At 35.9% G+C, this 22,289-nt stretch overlaps 1 protein-coding gene and 1 gene segment (V, D, J or C); both read left to right on the forward strand.

Moving 5' to 3' along the window:
• Positions 1–1,047: 1,047 nt before the first annotated feature.
• On the forward strand, positions 1,048–11,894 carry LOC308697690 (Ig heavy chain C region-like). The segment is given in 9 exons: positions 1,048–1,809; positions 4,682–4,987; positions 5,779–6,090; positions 6,998–7,309; positions 8,218–8,529; positions 9,435–9,746; positions 10,449–10,766; positions 10,858–11,166; positions 11,334–11,894.
• Positions 11,895–13,449: 1,555 nt separating this feature from the next.
• On the forward strand, positions 13,450–21,975 carry LOC308697727 (uncharacterized protein). Its single transcript, XM_081377198.1, has 15 exons — positions 13,450–13,469; positions 13,932–14,228; positions 14,331–14,612; positions 14,702–15,001; positions 15,640–15,933; positions 16,288–16,572; positions 16,662–16,961; positions 17,534–17,827; positions 18,167–18,451; positions 18,541–18,840; positions 19,432–19,725; positions 19,931–20,239; positions 20,311–20,622; positions 20,775–21,062; positions 21,185–21,975. Exons 2-15 carry the CDS (start codon positions 14,084–14,086, stop codon positions 21,346–21,348), a joined length of 3,852 nt encoding a protein of 1,283 aa, XP_081233324.1. The 5' UTR covers positions 13,450–13,469; positions 13,932–14,083; the 3' UTR covers positions 21,349–21,975.
• Positions 21,976–22,289: the final 314 nt, after the last annotated feature.

A 22,289-nucleotide genomic window follows, 5' to 3' on the forward strand; every position in this document is an offset into this window, starting at 1 on the left:
CGGCACCCAGACCAAGGGGACGTTCACGAAGAACACCTGGAGGTGTTCATAGGAGGGGGGATTCTGTAACATCTGCATCTGCCATTCAGTCCTTCAACCGCCAGAGGGAGCCATCCCCTGAATACTGAATACTGCCACATCACTTCCTGTTCCTATCAGTTATAAGCAATGTTGTTTGTTCATCATGTTGCGAAGTATTGCCAGGTTACCCTGTCTCTTTCGAGTGTTTTGCTTATCCCTATTTTGGTTTTGTGATATTGCCTGTTTGTGACCACGATTCTTGGATTATCGGATTTGGACTTGTTTGCTATTTTAGAGTGCTTCTACTGTTATCGACCCTGCACCTATTTGTTGACTACGATACTCGCCTTGATTCTCTATTTGTTTGTACTGCTGTGTTAAATAAAGCACTGCATATGGATTCAAACATTCAACCGAGTCAATCATCGTTACACAGTTGTGGTCAGAATTAATAACACCCCTGGTAAATATGACCAAAAATGCATGGCTGTAAAAAATAAATCTGCATTGTTTATCCTTTTGATCTTTCATTCAAAAAATTCATAAAAATCTAACCTTTCATTGAAGTAAAATAATTGAAAGTGGGGGAAATCACATTATGAAATAAATGTTTTTCTCCAAAACACGTTGTCCATAATTATTGGCACCCCTAGATTTTTTTACGAGTAAAATATCTCTGAAGTATATTCAATACCTTTTTTTAGCACACCAGGGTGACTAGGAACATGAAATTGTCTAGCTATGACTTATTGTTTCACAGGAGTTTAAATATGAGGAAACACAAAGGCAAAATTCCCGTAATCATCCAGATAAAAAATATATCACAACAGATAAAAAACATAAACCTGACAGCCTCTGCTAGAAATCTTATAATGGGCCGTGGTTGGATCTTCCATCAGGACAACGGTCCAAAACAAACATCAAAATCAACACAAAAATGGGTAACTGAGCACAAAATGAAGCTTCTGCCATGACCATCCCAGTCCCCTAAACTGAACCCTTTAGAAAATGAGTGGGGTGAACTGAACAGAAGAAGCACCAACATGAATCTGAAGGATCTGGAGAGATTATGTGTGGAGGAATGGTCTCTGATCTCTTGTCAGTTATTCTCCAAACTCATCAGGCATTATAGAAGAAAACTCAGATCTGTTATCTTGGGAAAAGGAGGTTGCAAAAAGTATTTAATAACAGGGAGCCAATAATTATGACCAGCGTCTTTTGGAGAAAAACATTTATTTTATAATGTGATTAACCCCCCACTTTCAATTATTTTACTTCAATGAAAGGTTAGATTTTTTTTGATTTTTTTAATGAAAGATCAAAAGGATAAACAATGCAGATTCATTTATTTTTTATCATATTTTCCAGGGGTGCCATTAATTCTGACCACATTATGATTTTTCGTTCAAAATATGTTTTATTCTATTTAATTAGGCCTATTAGTAAATACAAGCACACATCTGTACTGAGGGCAGAAGCAGGAAGAGTTTGGTTCAGATTATTAGCCTACTAAAAAATGCTTTCTAATTTCAGAGTCATCATGTTTTGAATATATAAAGGCTAATGTAACATAAGTGTTGCAAATATTTCTGACCTATAGATCAGCTGTGAACAATAGAAAGGCGAGATAAGTTTTCACTGGATCCATTTATTCTGACCAAAGTTATTTTGATCACATGAACATCGCTGCTTCGTGTGGGTTTTTTGGTCAGTAACTCAAAGGCATCAGTTACTGTGTCAGTTACTTCGACTACTGGGGGAAAGGGACCAAAGTCACCGTTTCCTCAGGTAAGTTATAGCCGTTATTTTCTGTTATTTACTTTTTTTGTTTGTTTGTTTGTTTTAACTTATTTTGGAAGATCAGGTAGTCTTTCTTGTCACAGAACTAACATGCAGACGTATTTACAAATGTTACCTTGGTTAACAGTGGAAAGATGCGTCGGTAACGGTAAATAAATAACGTGTAGCTAAAACTCTCCGATTAAAGAAAGTGCGAACTAACGTATCAAGCTAAACGTCGACCTAGACAAAATATTGCCTATGAAAATGTATTATTGTGGTTATGGTATGGCTCTTATCGTGAATCTTCCCGCTGTGACGGTGCCTTTGACTACTGGGGAAAGGGAACAGCGGTGACTGTAACATCAGGTAAGAAGTCAAATTAATGAAATAGCTTACGAACCAAACAACAAAATATGAATCGTTATGCATAGCTATGAAACATATTTCTAGAGCCGATTATTAACTTATTAACAACACTTTTTAGTCAGAGAAAAAATCTCATGTATAATTTGACAATAAATTACGAAAGAAATCAGGTTTTAAGGTTGGCTAATTTGGAAAAGATCGTTTGTGTTTTTGTGCACTGAAGAAATTAAAAGTGTTACTGTGATGATGCCTTTGGCTACTGGGGGAAAGGCACGTCTGTCACAGTGACATCTGGTCAGAAAGAATCCTCTCAATAATCTTGGCACGTTTTAAATATTTGGCTAAATGTAATTTTCCGTTTCTAGTCCGTTTTGGCTAAGGCTAAATAAAAGTCTAAATAGTTCAATCTGTGGGTTATATAATAATAAATGAAAGCTACTTGTTAAGAGGTAAACATAGCAGCTATTTTTGTACTATATCCCCTGGTAAAATGTCAGTGTGACAATGCTTTTGACTACTGGGGGAAAGGAACAATGGTCACTGTCTCGTCAGGTAAGAACTATATCCAACTACCAAATCAAAATCTAATTTAAGTAGCCTACGATAAATGTGTGCGCAGTTATTTTGTCGGAAAAAAAAACATAGTCAGGACATAGTCTAAAGTAATTTAGAAACGCAAATATTCAGATTATGAATAATTAAATTCGAAATAATTGTATTTGTGCATTCAAATAAAACAAGGAATTGGCTACAGGTCGTTCAACAGACTCTGAGCGTTGTATTTTTATACTGCACTGTAACATTAAAAAGATAGGCTATTGTGTAACTGGGCTTTCGACTACTGGGGAAGCGACACCAAAGTCACCGTAACAAACAGTAAGATTTTCTGATTAATTGCAAGGACATTTGTATCGTAAAAAAAGACAAAATTTCACGTGTGTTTTATTATTTATTTATTTTTATTATATCTTTAACAGAGTTTTCTATTGCAAACTGTCTTACTTTAGCTGTTGTCCATTTCATTAGATTTAAAAGACTACATAATTTTGTAATATTGTTCATGTTAAAAACGAACAAAAATACAACAGTAATTATTCTTAAACGACTCATTTCGTTGTACATTATTCTCTCATGTGTTGACTTAAACTGCTCAATAGACGCTGAAAACAGCCGGAGCAAATATAAGACTAAAAATCCTAACTAAACTGTAACGTCTCGTTTTAACTTTATGCACTGATATCCACTAATATAATGTGTAATATTTTAAGTTGTTGATTGCATCCCGATATTATTAAATAATATTAATATAATAATAATAATAATAATAATAATAATAATAATAATAATAAACTGACGTAGCTTAGCCTACTGATTTAGAAAGGTAGCCTTTATCTGTCAATGCATGAAGAGGACAATTGGAGATTTAAAAGAATGTTTTTTGTTTAACAACCGCTATTCAAGAAATTATTTCTAGCACAATGAAAATAAAGTAATAAAATAAAAAACGGAACTTTTAGAAGTGCGAGGGGTGTTTGTTTGCAGTATTTTTGGGGCTATTTATTTTTTAATGATACATTTTTCGTTTTCTTTTTTTTTTTTTCATATGATTTCATAGTTCAGATTTACAAACTGCTATACAATGCTTTTATTTAAAATTCTCTAATGGTTGGAATTTTTATTAAATTTGTTTTTTAATTTACACTTCATAAGTTACAAGAACTGTTTAATTTGAAACAAAATGAAAAGTCATTATGCAGTCATTATCCAGTAGCCTAATAAATTATTATTCGTTTAGATAATCTTTTATTTATTAGCCTATGGGCCTATGTCTGATAATAAATATGACTGTACATATATGCTATATGACATGCATCTACACTTTTAAAAATAAAGGTTCTTAAATTACATTGATGGTTCCAAGAATAACCTCTAACGTCTATGGATATTTTCCTTTGCACAATCTTTAGCTATTAAAATGTTATTCACACTAAGAAAAAAAAAAGTTTCTTTTAAGAACTGTTCACTAAGATTCTTTGAGGAACCCAAAATAGTTATTCAGGGCTATCGCTGTGAAAACTCCCTTTTGGAACCTTTATTTTTAAGAGTGTAAGAAAAAAAAATGTTTCCACTAATTTTCTGAAATTCCGAAATTTTATGTTTTTTCGCGACCGACCGACTAAGACTGACCAACAGTTAACCAAGGGGTAGCCTAATCAGTCTTACTAACTTTTTGAAAAAAAAAAAAGTTATGGCCAGTCTTAAAGAAGAAGAAGAAAAGATGACTTATTTTCAAGGTAGTCTTAAGCAGTTTATCAACATGGCCACAGGACTCTGATGTTAAGCGAAGATAGCGATGTATTCTCAATCAGTTTATTTTTTATTTTTTATTCATTCATTCATTCATTCATTGGCTCATTCGTTCTTTTGACATGGCCTAATAGTGTTGTATATGTAGGCCTATGTTACGTTATGTTGTAGTTTATTGTCTGAGAAAGATGTAATGTCTCTACAGCTCAACCATCTCCGCCGAAGTCAATCTTCGGCCTGTCTCAGTGTTCTGCTGATTCTGCTGGGCTCCTCACCATCGGCTGCTTGGCCAGAGGTTTCTCACCTGCGGACTCACTCACTTTCAAGTGGAAGGATGCCACTAAGAAAGACCTGAATACTTTCGTGCAGTATCCAGCGTTCGGGAGTGACGGAGACTACACCAAAATCAGCCATATGCGTGTGAAGAAAAGCGACTGGAATCCTCAAAACCCTTACACATGTGAAGCTTCAAATTCGATTAAGTCTTTATCAGCTAAAGTAGCTCCACCAGGTAAGTCACAAATCTGAAATGTCTAACATTTTACATGTTGCATTTTAGCTACTTCATGTGTCTCTATTGCTGTTGGGTTCAGTGTTTTGTATATTGCAGTGGGGATATTGTTTCTTCTGGAGGCTAATGTTTGAATAGACATTTTAGCACACTCTTATAGTTTTGTCAAATCATTGATTGAACTTTTTTAATGAACCTGCTTTTATATTTTTGTGCATGTCAAGCAGTTGTCCTTTATCAAAGTCTAATGACAGTAAATGTTTTACACTAGCTGAGAACAGCAAGGCTAAAGATCTAAAAAACATTAGAACAGAAAAGTACATAATATGCTTAGTCCTTTAGAAATACTTTTTCTCTGACCTCATGCCAAGGGAATACAATGGCATATGAGATTTCTTCTTGTTTTATAAACAAAAGATAAAGGAAAAAGAACAAAATAATAAGTTAAATATAAATATAGGCTACAACATTTAACATTGACGTTCAAGCTCAAGAGCATCTGCATGTGTGTTTTGCCTAATAAAGCATGTTGCACCATTTGTTTTATTTATTTATTTATTTTTTATTTAGTTTGACAGGGACATTGTATATTAATAAAACATTCCTGTAAATGTACCAGAATTAGCCAAAGGCTATTTTTCATCCGTAGTCCCTGGACAAGATGTTACAAGTCACCCTAAAGAAAATGTGATTAAAAATACATAATAGAAAATTGAATCATTACATTTTGAGAAAAAGCAAGCATTTTCTTGCTTTTCATGTCCTCTCTGCTTTCTCCTGTATGTTGCCAGCTCCACAGTCTGCAACTGTCGTCTTAACAGAACCTACAAAAAAGGAGTTAGAGAGTGGGACAGCAACCTTCTCGTGTATAGCCCGGCAGTTTTCGCCTAAAACATACTCGTTAAAGTGGTTTCTGGATGGTAAGGAGGTGAAAAATGCGATAGACACCTATGACACAAGTGAGAAGAAGGCCTCAGTAACCTTGTATAGTGCCACAAGCATTTTTCAAATCAGTGCCGACACATTGAAGAACAAAGACGTCAAAGTTAAGTGCGAGTTCGACCACAAGATGGGAAAGCAAGTCAGAGAGGCCCAATATACAGGTATGTTTTCTCTTGAGGATTGTGAATGTTTCATTATTCATAAGATGTTTACCTCTCTCTAAATCTGTTGCATGTCTGATTTTTGTACATAGCTTCTATGCAAGACTGCAGCAATATTGCTGTTGATATAGTCCAAGTTACATCCCTGAAATGTCTAACATTTTACATTTGACAATGTAGCTACTTCATGTGTCCCTCTCTATTGTATTGCTGTTGGGTCAAGATTGATGATTTTCTTTGAGGAGGCTGATGTTTGAAGAGACATTTTAGAACAATCTTTTAGTTTTGTCAAATCATTGATTGAACTTTTTTAATGAACCTGCTTTTATATTTTTGTGCATGTCAAGCAGTTGTCCTTTATCAAAGTCTAATGACAGTAAATTTTTTACACTAGCTGAGAACAGCAAGGCTAAAGATCTAAAAAACATTAGAACAGAAAAGTACATAATATGCTTAGTCCTTTAGAAATACTTTTCTCTGACCTCATGCCAGGGAAAACAATGGCATATGAGATTTCTTCTTGTTTTTTAAACAAAAGATAAAGGAAAAAGAAAAAAATAATAAGTTAAATATAAATATAGGCAACAACATTTAACATTGACGTTCAAGCTCAAGAGCATCTGTGTGCTTTGCCTAATAAAGCATGTTGCACCATTTGTTTTATTTTTTTATTTATTTTTATTTAGTTTGACAGGGACATTGTACATTAATAAAAACATCCTGTAAATGTACCAGAATTAGCCAAAGGCTATTTTTCATCCGTAGTCCCTGGACAAGATGTTACAAGTCACCCTAAAGAAAATGTGATTAAAAATACATAATAAAAAATTTAATCATTAAATTTTGAGAAAAAGCAAGCATTTTCTTGCTTTTCATGTCCTCTCTGCTTTCTCCTGTATGTTGCCAGTTCCAGATCAGCCTGCAACTGTCGTCTTAACAGTACCTACAGAAAAGGAGTTAGAGAGTGGGACAGCAACCTTCTCGTGTTCAGCCCGGCAGTTTTCGCCTAAAACATACTCGTTTAAGTGGTTTCAGGATTATGAGGTGAAAAATGCGATAGACACCCGTGAAACAAGTGAGAAGAAGGCCTCAGTAACCTTGTATAGTGCCACAAGCATTTTTCAAATCAGTGCCGACACATTGAAGAACAAAAACGTCAATATTAAGTGCGAGTTCGAGCACAAGATGGGAAAGCAAGTCAAAGAGGCCCAATATACAGGTATGTTTTCTCTTGAGGATTGTGAATGTTTCTATATCCATAAGATGTTTACCTCTCTCTAAATCTGTTGCATGTCTGATTTTTGTACATAGATTCTATGCAAGACTGCAGCAATATTGCTGTTGATACAGTCCAAGTTACATCCCTGAAATGTCTAACATTTTACATTTGACAATGTAGCTTTTTCATGTGTCCCTCTCTATTGTATTGCTGTTGGGTCAAGATCGATGATTTTCTTTGAGGAGGCTCATGTTTGAAGAGACATTTTAGAACAATCTTTTAGTTTTGTCAAATCATTGATTGAACTTTTTTAATGAACCTGCTTTTATATTTTTGTGCATGTCAAGCAGTTGTCCTTTATCAAAGTCTAATGACAGTAAATGTTTTACACTAGCTGAGAACAGCAAGGCTAAAGATCTAAAAAAACATTAGAACAGAAAAGTACATAATATGCTTAGTCCTTTAGAAATACTTTTTCTCTGACCTCATGCCAGGGAAAACAATGACATATGAGATTTCTTCTTGTTTTATAAACAATAGATAAAGGAAAAAGAAAAAAATAATAAGTTAAATATAAATATAGGCTACAACATTTAACATTGACGTTCAAGCTCAAGAGCATCTGTGTGCTTTGTCTAATAAAGCATGTTGCACCATTTGTTTTATTTATTTATTTTTTTATTTAGTTTGACAGGGACATTGTACATTAATAAAAACATTCCTGTAAATGTACCAGAATTAGCCAAAGGCTATTTTTCATCCGTAGTCCCTGGACAAGATGTTACAAGTCACCCTAAAGAAAATGTGATTAAAAATACATAATAGAAAATTGAATCATTACATTTTGAGAAAAAGCAAGCATTTTCTTGCTTTTCATGTTCTCTCTGCTTTCTCCTGTATGTTGCCAGCTCCACAGTCTGCAACTGTCGTCTTAACAGAACCTACAAAAAAGGAGTTAGAGAGTGGGACAGCAACCTTCTCGTGTTTAGCCCGGCGGTTTTCACCTAAAACATACTCGTTAAAGTGGTTTCTGGATGGTAAGGAGGTGAAAAATGCGATAGACACCTATGACACAAGTGAGAAGAAGGCCTCAGTAACCTTGTATAGTGCCACAAGCATTTTTCAAATCAGTGCCGACAAATGGACGAACACAGACGTCAAAGTTAAGTGCGAGTTCGACCACAAGATGGGAAAGCAAGTCAGAGAGGCCCAATATACAGGTATGTTTTCTCTTGAGGATTGTGAATGTTTCTTTATTCATAAGATGTTTACCTCTCTCTAAATCTGTTGCATGTCTGATTTTTGTACATAGATTCTATGCAAGACTGCAGCAATGTTGCTGTTGATATAGTCCAAGTTACATCCCTGAAATGTCTAACATTTTACATTTGACAATGTAGCTACTTCATGTGTCCCTCTCTATTGTATTGCTGTTGGGTCAAGATTGATGATTTTCTTTGAGGAGGCTCATGTTTGAAGAGACATTTTAGAACAATCTTTTAGTTTTGTCAAATCATTGATTGAACTTTTTTAATGAACCTGCTTTTATATTTTTGTGCATGTCAAGCAGTTGTCCTTTATCAAAGTCTAATGACAGTAAATGTTTTACACTAGCTGAGAACAGCAAGGCTAAAGATCTAAAAAACATTAGAACAGAAAAGTACATAATATGCTTAGTCCTTTAGAAATACTTTTTCTCTGACCTCATGCCAGGGAATACAATCTCATATGAGATTTCTTCTTGTTTTATAAACAAAAGATAAAGGAAAAAGAAAAGAATAATAAGTTAAATATAAATATAGGCTACAACATTTAACATTGACGTTCAAGCTCAAGAGCATCTGTGTGCTTTGCCTAATAAAGCATGTTGCACCATTTGTTTTATTTTTTTTTATTTTTTTTAGTTTGACAGGGACATTGTACATTAATAAAAACATCCTGTAAATGTACCAGAATTAGCCAAAGGCTATTTTTCATCCGTAGTCCCTGGACAAGATGTTACAAGTCACCCTAAAGAAAATGTGATTAAAAATACATAATAAAAAATGTAATCATTACATTTTGAGAAAAAGCAAGCATTTTCTTGCTTTTCATGTCCTCTCTGCTTTCTCCTGTATGTTGCCAGTTCCAGATCAGCCTGCAACTGTCGCCTTAACAGTACCTACAGAAAAGGAGTTAGAGAGTCGGACAGCAACCTTCTCATGTTCAGCCCGGCAGTTTTCGCCTAAAGCATACTCGTTTAAGTGGTTTCAGGATGATGAGGTGAAAAATGCGATAGACACCCGTGAAACAAGTGAGAAGAATGCCTCAGTAACCTTGTATAATGCAACAAGCATTTTTCAAATCAGTGCCGACACATTGAAGAACAAAGACGTCAATATTAAGTGCGAGTTCGAGCACAAGATGGGAAAGCAAGTCAGAGAGGCCCAATATACAGGTATGTTTTCTCTTGAGGATTGTGAATGTTTCTTTATTCATAAGATGTTTACCTCTCTCTAAATCTGTTGCATGTCTGATTTTTGTACATAGATTCTATGCAAGACTGCAGCAATATTGCTGTTGATATAGTCCAAGTTACATCCCTGAAATGTCTAACATTTTACATTTGACAATGTAGCTACTTCATGTGTCCCTCTCTATTGTATTGCTGTTGGGTCAAGATTGATGGTTTTCTTTGAGGAGGCTCATGTTTGAAGAGACATTTTAGAACAATCTTTTAGTTTTGTCAAATCATTGATTGATCTTTTTTAATGAACCTGCTTTTATATTTGTGTGCATGTCAAGCAGTTGTCCTTTATCAAAGTCTAATGACAGTAAATGTTTTACACTAGCTGAGAACAGCAAGGCTAAAGATCTAAAAAACATTAGAACAGAAAAGTACATAATATGATTAGTCCTTTAGAAATACTGTTTCTCTGACCTCATGCCAGGGAATACAATGGCATATGAGATTTCTTCTTGTTTTATAAACAAAAGATAAAGGAAAAGGAAAAAAATAATAAGTTAAATATAAATATAGGCTACAACATTTAACATTGACGTTCAAGCTCAAGAGCATCTGTGTGCTTTGCCTACTAAAGCATGTTGCACTACTTTCTTGCTTTTCATGTCCTCTCTGCTTTCTCCTGTATGTTGCCAGCTCCACCGTCAGATCAGCCTGCAACTGTCGTCTTAACAGTACCTACAAAAAAGGAGTTAGAGAATGGGACAGCAACCTTCTTGTGTTTAGCCCGGCAGTTTTCGCCTAAAGAATACTCGTTTAAGTGGTTTCAGGATGATGAGGTGAAAAATGCGATAGACACCTATGACACAAGTGAGAAGAATGGCTCAGTAACCTTGTATAGTGCCACAAGCATTTTTCAAATTAGTGCCGACACATGGACGAACACAGACGTCAAAATTAAGTGCGAATTCGAGCACAAGATGGGAAAGGAAGTCAGAGAGGCCAAATATACAGGTATGTTTTCTCTTGAGGATTGTGAAGGTTTCTTTATTCATAATATGTTTACCTCTCTCTAACCTGTTGCATGTCTGATTTTTGTACATAGCTTATATGCAAGAGTGCGATATTCCAGTCAATATAGTCCCCCCCTCCCTTGAAGACATGCTGAAAAATAGACGAGGAGAGCTGAAGTGCAACTCTTCTGGAGTAAATCCAGGATTCAAAAAAATAGAGATTAAAGCAAATGATTTCATCATCGCTGAGGCATCAGAGGAAGATGTCAAGAACAAAATAAAAGTGGAACTTAAAGTCCCTATAGGCTATGAAGAATGGAGCAATGGCACAACATTTACGTGCACAGTTGAACACTCAGACCTATCACAGCCAAAGGAGGAGAAGTTCACCAGAGAAAATGGTATGTTTTACTCTTTTTGTAAAATATTGCACAGTTCTTGCTTCCATAAGGTCTCTTGATATATACAGTCTTCATTACAATTGACAATGAAGTTTATCAAAAAATAATAACAAGAAGAAAATGAGTGACTCAGTATTCTGGTCTTAATTGTGATCTTGTCTTACTAGGTAAAGGTAAAGAAAGCAAGAGACCCTCTGTTTACCTGTTAGCACCCCCAGAGTACAAAGAGGGGGAAACGGTGACCCTGACATGTTATGTGAAGGATTTCTACCCCAAGGAGGTGTTTGTGTCTTGGCTTGTTGATGATGAACCTGCGAATGGGTACAAGCACATAACTAGCCAGCCAATGCAGAATGATAAATACTTCTCGGTCTACAGTCAGATCACAGTGGATTCTTCCGAATGGAAGAGTGGTACAGTCTACAGTTGTGTAGTGTACCATGAAACCATTGATGAAAAAATGCGCGTACTGACAAGATCTATTGCTGATAATACTGATAAGCCAGGTGTAATTAATCTAAGTATGAATACCCCTGCATGCTGCAAGGAATAGATCGTTATGCATGTGATGTCTTCCTGTGATGCTTGTTGAGTGTCTATCTTGTTCATCTTGTGTTTCTTTTTGTTTTTGAGTTACATGTCCATAATTGTAAGTGTGTTCGTCTTTAATGTTTGTGGCTTCTTGCTTTGTGAGAGATTTTCATGCATATCACATTTAGTAAAAGACTAATAAAAAAAGAAACTAAGCATATTTCCTGTGCACTTAATTTATGTTATCATGCCAGTTTTACATGTGTCTGTCCCTGTGTATATGTGAGCATATAAGGTCACAAAGACATCATACCATAACATCACTCCAAATAAATTGAAATTTAAAAAATGAAAACATTAAACAGTTCAAATAATAATAGATCGAAGTGAGGCATTTTAAGAGTAGGCTACTTTAAAATATATATACTTACAATTTTTAAAATAATTTTATTCAGAAGACAAAGTACCATTAGCAGGCACATAAAACTCTAAATAATGAGAGTAAATGCTTACTGGTCGGTGTGTGTATTGTACGTCATTTGAACGGTTTGATATTATGATCACTCAGACACATAATGCTCTCCCTTTTTTTATAGTTCAGGGCATAGAGAATGATAATTCTTAGTCTCATCGGTTCATCTACAGCATGCCAAGACACATTCACAACTTCTTTGTCGTTTTGATTGATACATTCATGGTCACCTTTCTTTAAATATTTGATTCAATTATGTAGTAAGCAGGTTAAGATAAATAAATAAAAATCATAAAATTTCAGAAAAAATATGATTCATTAAAGGTTCTTTGTCCCTTATTCTAATTGGTTTAATTTGACTGCATATTCCTGCCTTTAGTCCACCTGTCTAATTTTAAATAAGGATGGACAGGTGAATTGATTAAAATCTTCAAAATCCTGCCTTTAGTCTATTATTTTTTAATAGTTTAAAATCATCACAGACACCAGGAATATGCCAGACTCTTATACTCAGCTTGTGTTGGACAGTGTCTTAATGTGAATGTGTTCTTGTTGGTTTCCGCAGCGTGGATCGTGTGGATAGAGCATCCCCTGTTTGAACCCATTGATACAGATGAGAGTGGCAATTCAAACACTGCTGTAACCTTTGTTTTCCTTTTCCTCATCACCTTGTTCTACAGCATAGGAGCTACTTTTGTTAAGGTATACACTTTTAGACTTTTTCTAGCTAATTTTCTATTGAGGATAAACATGAGACAAGATTTTATAGGAGCATTTGAGTTGGTTATCATTTGGAGAAAGATGATGCAAAAAAAATGGCTTTGTATCTTTATTGACATTTATTTTATTGGCATGTTAAACAGAAATTGTTTTCATTGCTGTAATTGGTGTCAAATTATACTTTCAGGTGAAATGAAAGATCCCTTTAAGGACATGATGCAAGGCCTTTCAGAAGAACAGCTTTAAGACTATGACAGTTATTCTTTTTCTTCTTTTTTTGTAAATATGTGATTGTGCAGTTTGTTTGTTTTTAGATTTTACTTTAATAAAAGAAAGAAATGATTTGACTTCTCTTGTATTTTTTTTTTGACATCTCAAGGAAAAAAACTGATTTGCATGATAAACTAATGTTGCTCTAAAAATGTTTATATACACTGCCACTAGGTTTTGAATTATTTTCTTAATTTTTGAATATAATAAACTGCACATACATTTCTTAAATCAAATCCTTAATTTTCTCCAAATCTGCAAGACTTTGTTCATTGGGTGACTGAAGCACGGCATCTTTGTGTGAATATTTGTAAGTGTGAAATTTCATGCTGCAAAGTATATTAAAACATAAATTGCATAACAGGAGAGTAATTTTATGTAAATGGAAAGGTGTCTTTCCTGTGCAGATGTGCTAAACCCTGTCTCAAAGATGCAGATGGGTTTCAGTTCTGCTTTTGGTTGCTATTTCAGCTTGACTGTTACTTAACGCTTCCATCTGCTATTCGCTATGTTTTCTGAAGCATGTTTTTTCATTTCCTTTTCTGTCCATCTTTTTTTTTCTATTCCAGTATCTGCAACTTTAAAAACTCTCATGATGTAAATAACCACCCACTGAAGCATGAACAGGGCGTATCATTATATTGCCTATTTGAATTTATTGAAAAAGACTAGTATTCGTATGATTGATTAAGATTTTCATAAACTTTGTACCTCTTATATGTTCTGTTTAAACCACATTGCAAGTTAATTGATTCTTTCTTTGTTTCAATAGTAAAACGTGTCACTCCTCCCACTATTGCTCTGCTGAGTAGAGAGGAAGGTGATAGCATCGTGTTGCAGTGCCAGTTGAAGGATTATTACCCAGACAAACTTACTGTACAATGGCTTAGTGGGAATCAGTCTGTCAGTGCTTCTAAAAATAAAATGTTGCAGACCACTGATAAAGTGGAGAAAACATTTACTTACATAAGTCAAATATCTATCGATGCTCAATATGAAGACACAAAGTACACTTGTAAAGCCAGCCATAACTCTAAAGAGTTCAAGCTAGAATATGACATTTGCATGGGTAAGTTGAAAAAAAAATGAAGATGAATCATATATGACAGTATAATTAGTATATAAGCATCATCATTCTATGAATCTAACTTTATTAATTTCACATTTACAGCAAAGTCTGTGTTCAAACCTTCAGTCCAAGTGAGAGCCCATATCAGAGACATTTTAAAGGAGAACGAAGTCACAATTTATTGTACTGTTGAAGCGCCACACAACACTGAAGTGTTTTGGTTGGCAAACGGCACCAATGAAAAAGGCACCAGGGCTTCCACCAGGGCTTCCAATAAAATTGTGAGCAACTTGACTTTGTCGAGAGACGAGTGGTTGAATCTGAAGACCATTGTTTGTACTGCTAAACATCCATGTTTCACAGAGAACAAAACAATTCAAATTGGTAATTTGTTTATTTTGCACTGATCAAGTGTGACAATTTAGGTTCTGAAAACCACATATTGTGTATGAAAATGTATGTTTGATCTTCAGATGATATGAAGAAGGATCCTGTAGTGATGATCAGGAAGAAATCAGCTCAGTCAGGCACTGCTTTGCTGGAGTGTGTTGTAAAAGATCTCCCCTCTGGTGAGGTCTGCATCAACTTCCAGGCCAACAATACTGATATCTCAAATTTCACTTGTGTGGACTGGACCCCTTCTGAAAACATTTGGTCCCTGACCACACATTCTGCAATCCCTAGAGAGCACCAGAAGAAGGGAAACAACTTTACCTGCGAAGTACACAGACCCTTCAAAAGCTGGGCATCAGAACCTGCTGGAAACCTTTGTGGTAGGAAATATTTAATCGGTAACACTTTACAAAAAAATATCTTGTTTGTTAACATTCGACATTTAAAAAAAATACTTCAATATAGCACTGGTCCGGGTGTGTGTGTGTGTGTGTGTGTGTGTGTGTGTGTGTGTGTGTGTGTGTGTGTGTGTGTGTGTGTGTGTGTGTGTGTGTGTGTGTGTGTGTGTGTGTGTTCACAACTCACTGTTCTTAATGTGTTTGCACTAACTTGGATGGATTAAATGCAGAGGACAATTTCCGAGTATGAATCCCCTAGAGTTGGCCTTCACTTCACTTCACTTCACTATGTTTTTATAAAACGTATTCACCTTTGTTTATTTTAGTTAATAACATATCCATGATAGTTCACAGTGCATAATGTTAACAGATGCAACTTTTGATCTTAAAAAATGTATAAGTAAATGTTGAGATTAGCATAAACTAATATTAGCAAATGCTGTAAACTTATTATTTATTGTTAGTTCATGTTAACTAATGTAAGCAATTGAAACCTTCTTGTAATGTGTTATCATTAATTATATTGGAGACATTAATTCATAGATTGAAATGAATTTTACTAATATATGGATGTATTATGTTTTCTTCACTGGACATTTGACAACTTTTGTTCCCCTTAGATGATCCTACCATAGAGCTTGTTGTTGTTCCCAGTGTGGGTCAGTCTAGTTCAGAGCCACAAAGACTGCTGTGTTCTGGAAAAGGATTTGACCTGAAGATCAAGTGGTTTTCAAAATCTGCGGAGAAACCCTACACAGCTTTGGAGGTCTCAGTGATGGAAAATGGCTGTGTGAAAGTGGACAGTGAGATATTGGTGCCACAGCAAGAGTGGGATCAAGGGGTCACTTACACCTGCCAAATTGTCGATGAACACAGTGGGAAAACTGCTAATAAAAGCACCAGTATTTGTGCAGGTAAACATGCCTTATGTGACTTCTCTCTCTCTCTCTCTCTCTCTCTCTCTCTCTCTCTCTCTCTCTCTCTCTCTCTCTGTCTCTCTCTCTCTCTCTCTCTCTCTCTCTCATAGTTCAAATAACTTTGAATGAGGTGCATATACATGTTCACAATCGTATAATTCATGAATGTGAATTAATTTGAATTCATTCACTTGTAAAGCCAGCCATAACTCTTAAGAGTTCAAGCTAGAATATGACATGTGCATGGGTAAGCTGAAAAGAAAAAATGAAGATGAATCATGTATGACAGTAAAATTAGTATATAAGCATCATCATTCTATGAATCTAACTTTATTAATTTCACATTTACAGCAAAGTCTATGTTCAAACCTTCAGTCCAAGTAAAGAGAGCCCCTCTCAGAGACATTTTGAAGGAGAACAAAGTCACAATTTCTTGTATTGTTGAAGCGCCAAACAACACTGAAGTGTCATGGTTGGCAGACGGTACCAGTAAAAACGGCGCCAGGGCTCCCAAAGACCTCAATACAATTGTGAGCAACTTGACTTTGTCGAGAGACGAGTGGTTGAATCTGAAGACCATTGTTTGTACTGCTAAACATCCATGTTTCCCAGAAGAGAGGGAAACAATTCAAATTGGTAAGTTGTTTATTTTGCACTGATCAAGTGTAACAATTTAGGTCCTGAAAACCACATATTGTGTATGAAAATGTATGTTTGATCTTCAGATGATATGAAGAAGGATCCTGTAGTGATGATCAGGAAGAAATCAGCTCAGTCAGGCACTGCTTTGCTGGAGTGTGTTGTAAAAGATCTCCCCTCTGGTGAGGTCTGCATCAACTTCCAGGCCAACAGTGCTGATATCTCAAATTTCACTTGTGTGGACTGGACCCCTTCTGAAAACATTTGGTCCCTGACCACACATTTTACAATCCCTATTGAGCACCAGAAGAAAGGAAACAACTTTACCTGCAAAGTCCACAGACCCTTCAGAAACTGGGCATCAGAACCTGCTGGAAACCTTTGTGGTAGGGAACATTTAATCGGCAACTCTTTACAAAAAAGTTCTTGTTTGTTAACATTTGACATTTAGAAAAATACATCAATATAGCATTGGTCCGTGTGTGTGTGTGTGTGTGTGTGTGTGTGTTCACAACTCACTGTTCTTAATGTGTGTGCACTAACTTGGATGGGTTCAATGCAGAGGACAATTTCTGAGTATGAATCCCCTAGAGTTGGCCTTAACTTCACTTCACTTCACTTCACTATGTTTTTACAAAACGCATTCACTTTTGTTTATTTTAGTTAATAACATGTCCATGTTAGTTCACAGTGCATAATGTTAACAGATGCAACTTTTGATCTTAAAAAAATGTATAAGTAAATGTTGAGATTAGCATAAACTAATATTAGCAAATGCTGTAAACTTATTCTTTATTGTTAGTTCAAGTTAACTAATGTAAGCAATTGAAACCTTCTTGTAATATGTTATCATTAATTATATCAGAGACATTAATTCATGGATTGAAATGAATTTTACTAATATATGGATGTATTATGTTTTCTTCACTGGACATTTGATAACTTTTGTTCCCCTTAGATGATCCTACCATAGAGCTTGTTGTTGTTCCCAGTGTGGGTCAGTCTAGTTCAGAGCCACAAAGACTGCTGTGTTCTGGAAAAGGATTTGACCTGAAGATCAAGTGGTTTTCAAAATCTGCAGAGAAACCCTACACAGCTTTAGAGGTCTCAGTGATGGAAAATGGCTGTGTGAAAGTGGACAGTGAGATATTGGTGCCACAGCAAGAGTGGGATCAAGGGGTCACTTACACCTGCCAAATTGTCGATGAACACAGTGGGAAAACTGCTAATAAAAACACCAGTATTTGTGCAGGTAAACATGCCTTATGTGACTTCTCTCTCTCTCTCTCTCTCTCTCTCTCTCTCTCTCTCTCTCTCTCTCTCTCTCTCTCTCTCTCTCTCTCTCTCATAGTTCAAATAACTTTGAATGAGGTGCATATATATGTGCACAATCGTATAATTCATGAATGTGAATTCATCTGAATTCATTCACTTGTAAAGCCAGCCATAACTCTAAAGAGTTCAAGCTAGAATATGACATGTGCATGGGTAAGCTGAAAATAAAAATGAAGATGAATCATGTATGACAGTAAAATTAGTATATAAGCATCATCATTCTATGAATCTAACTTTATTAATTTCACATTTACAGCAAAGTCTGTGTTCAAACCTTCAGTCCAAGTAAAGAGAGCCCCTCTCAGAGACATTTTGAAGGAGAACAAAGTCACAATTTCTTGTATTGTTGAAGCGCCACACAACACTGAAGTGTCATGGTTGGCAGACGGTACCAGTGTAAAAGGCACTAGGGCTCCCAAAGACCTCAATACAATTGTGAGCAACTTGACTTTGTCGAGAGACGAGTGGTTGAAACTGAAGACCATTGTTTGTACTACTAAACATCCATGTTTCACAGAAGAGAGCGATCCAATTCAAATTGGTAAGTTGTTTATTTTGCACTGATCAAGTGTAACAATTTAGGTCCTGAAAACCACATATTGTGTATTAAAATGTATGTTTGATCTTCAGATGATATGAAGAAGGATCCTGTAGTGATGATCAGGAAGAAATCAGCTCAGTCAGGCACTGCTTTGCTGGAGTGTGTTGTAAAAGATCTCCCCTCTGGTGAGGTCTGCATCAACTTCCAGGCCAACAGTGCTGATATCTCAAATTTCACTTGTGTGGACTGGACCCCTTCTGAAAACATTTGGTCCCTGACCACACATTTTACAATCCCTATTGAGCACCAGAAGAAAGGAAACAACTTTACCTGCAAAGTTCACAGACCCTTCAGAAACTGGGCATCAGAACCTGCTGGAAACCTTTGTGGTAGGGAACAGTTAATCGGCAACTCTTTACAAAAAAGTTCTTGTTTGTTAACATTTGACATTTAGAAAAATACATCAATATAGCATTGGTCCGTGTGTGTGTGTGTGTGTGTGTGTGTGTGTGTGTGTGTGTGTGTGTGTGTGTGTTCACAACTCACTGTTCTTAATGTGTGTGCACTAACTTGGATGGGTTAAATGCAGAGGACAATTTCCGAGTATGAATCCCCTAGAGTTGGCCTTGACTTCACTTCACTTCACTATGTTTTTACAAAACGCATTCACCTTTGTTTATTTTAGTTAATAACATGTCCATGTTAGTTCACAGTGCATAATGTTAACAGATGCAACTTTTGATCTTAAAAAAATGTATAAGTAAATGTTGAGATTAGCATAAACTAATATTAGCAAATGCTGTAAACTTATTCTTTATTGTTAGTTCATGTTAACTAATGTAAGCAATTGAAACCTTCTTGTAATATGTTATCATTAATTATATCGGAGAGATTAATTCATGGATTGAAATGAATTTTACTAATATATGGATGTATTATGTTTTCTTCACTGGACATTTGATAACTTTTGTTCCCCTTAGATGATCCTACCATAGAGCTTGTTGTTATTCCCAGTGTGGGTCAGTCTAGTTCAGAGCCACAAAGACTGCTGTGTTCTGGAAAAGGATTTGACCTGAAGATCAAGTGGTTTTCAAAATCTGCGGAGAAACCCTACACAGCTTTAGAGGTCTCAGTGATGGAAAATGGCTGTGTGAAAGTGGACAGTGAGATATTGGTGCCACAGCAAGAGTGGGATCAAGGGGTCACTTACACCTGCCAAATTGTCGATGAACACAGTGGGAAAACTGCTAATAAAAGCACCAGTATTTGTGCAGGTAAACACGCCTCATTTGCTCTCTCTCTCTCCCTCTCTCTCTCTCTCTCTCTCTCCCTCTCTCTCTCCCTCTCTCTCTCTCTCTCTCTCTCTCTCTCATTGCAATGAGGTGCATATATCTGTGCACAATCTTATAATTCTTGAAAGTATGTTGTAGTTTCTTCCTTACCTGTAATATCTTAACAAATAAATTTACCGTCCAACAGTGATTTCACCTTCCAGTCAGCAGTCAGCGGTCTACCTTCAAGGTCCTGTAAATCATGTGAGATCTGGCACACCTCTGAATTTGACCTGTTTGATTGTTGGTCAGAATGTCAATTATTTCTCCATCCAATGGAAAAAGAATGGAAATTACTTTGACCAAAAACCTATAGATCATGACGATGGCACTCAAAGCAAGAAAAGTATTTTGGAGGTTTCATATAAACAATGGAATACATATGCTGTCTTTACCTGTGAGGTAAAGCATTTGTGCTCTAATGTCACACAGCAGCAGAACATCTCAAAAAACAGAGGTGAGCTCTTACAGTTCTCAGTCTTCTGTTAAAGAGTTTTATCTTTACTAATTGTTGCCAAATGTTCACAGACCCCAAACAACCCATTGTGAGGATCCTCAGACCCTCAGACAGCTATCTCTCTGGACAAAATCCTAGCCTTCTTTGTTTCATCACCGGTTTCTTCCCATCTGATATCTCTGTGCAGTGGCAACTAAATGGGAAGCAATTCAATGAGTCTCACTTCACTAACAGTCCTGCGGTTGCTCACACTTCAGGAGGTTTTTCAATGCATAGTGCCCTTATATTGCCTGCATCACAGTTGAGAGAAGGCGTGTACTCTTGCATTGTTTCTCACGAGTCATCCCAAAGTCCATTTATCGCAAATTTGGAGAACTTGTACGGTGGGTGCCATCAGATCGATCTATCTGTCTTTCTAGAAGACAGTAAATACGAAGATGGCAAATACAACAGAATATATTTGCAATACATATACCTCTCTGTATACTCTATTATCTGATCTGTTTCTCTCACTGTTTTTTATTTATTTATTTAGCCTCTTTGATCCACTCTGCTCCATCTGCAAAGCTACTGCAGGGTGCTAGTGAGCTGGTGTGTCTGGCGTATGGTTTCAGCCCTCCTGCTATCAACATCACCTGGCTGCTTGGGATGAATGAAATGTTTGCCCACAATGACACCAACCCCGCAAAAGGCCCTGATGGCAAATTTAGTATCCGAAGTCACCTGCAGCTCTTGCCTTCAGATTGGGCACCTGGTGAAGTGTACACATGCAGGGTCACTCATGTAACTGGTACCCAGTTGCTTAACATCTCCAAAAAATCAGGTATGCAATATTTCATGCACTGAAACCCAAGTTTATCAAGGAAATAATTGAGTCAATAAACTTAAGAAATGTCATAATTTTCAAATGTGATATTAATTGTTTCCTCGGTTTGCATTTTACAGCATTATTTGAAGAGGCTATATATATAAATGAGAACAAACCCGAATATATTGTGCAGGACACCATTGAAGAGACCTGGAACATGGCCTGTGCCTTTCTCACCCTCTTCCTCCTCTCTCTTCTCTATGGGTGCACAGTGACATTGGTCAAAGTGAAGCCTAAATGAGCAACATTTGGTGTGTGGGTGTGTGTGTGTGTGTGTGTGTGTGTGTGTGTGTGTTTTCATGGCTTATGGCTTCTTTTGCTTTTAGTTTTTTTTTTTTTTTTAGTTTAGTTTATTCATTTTCTTTAACTTTTCTTAGCTGTGCAAAAGTGATATGGTACAACTTTTGGCCTCGTGGACATTTAAATATAATTTAATAAATGTTTTAACACTTTTTACTAATTGATATAATCTGTCTACTAACAATATCTAACATTGTATAAACATTACGCAGGAGATTTCTGTCAAAGTTCCATTGTATCTCAAATTGTGCATTGTGAGAACATTCTGTAACAAAATAACATTTTTGAAATAAAATTGTCAAACTCTATTGTTTTGCTAAGGCTAATTTCACTGCCAGAATTTTAGATTTGACCCTGTTTAAAAAATATTTACACACTATTTGAGTAATTTGACAAATTACAGCTTGAGTGAACATTATGCAGAATAAATAAAAATGGTTTCTTTTCATTTCACTCTTTCTTTGTAATGATTATGTAATAATTCAGATTTTTACGATGGATTTTCATAGTTTAAAATTAAAAGTTTGGGACAACGGATAAAGTATAAATCAGTGGTAAAGCTTCACAGAACAATAAATAAACAATAAATAAATAAAAATCTGCTTTGTGTTCAATGCACACAGACTCGCACTCACTGCAGTAATTTGGTGATAGGAGAAACGAAGCTTTTCAATGCTTCGAATCACTTGAACCACTTGCTTTGCGAAATGATTCACTGTTTCGAAGCGTTCGAAACGCGGCACTCTGGTGACCCCTATAGGCTACCTGCCAGAACGGTGTAAATGCAACACAAACTCATTCAAAACATGCATAAAACACCTTTTACAAACCCATTGCAAATGTTTTATTGAACGTTAAATCTATGCAAATAACTATATCATC

The sequence above is a fragment of the Scardinius erythrophthalmus genome, assembly GCF_964197995.2.
Source record: "Scardinius erythrophthalmus genome assembly, chromosome: 1".
NCBI classification, from domain to species: domain Eukaryota; kingdom Metazoa; phylum Chordata; class Actinopteri; order Cypriniformes; family Leuciscidae; genus Scardinius; species Scardinius erythrophthalmus.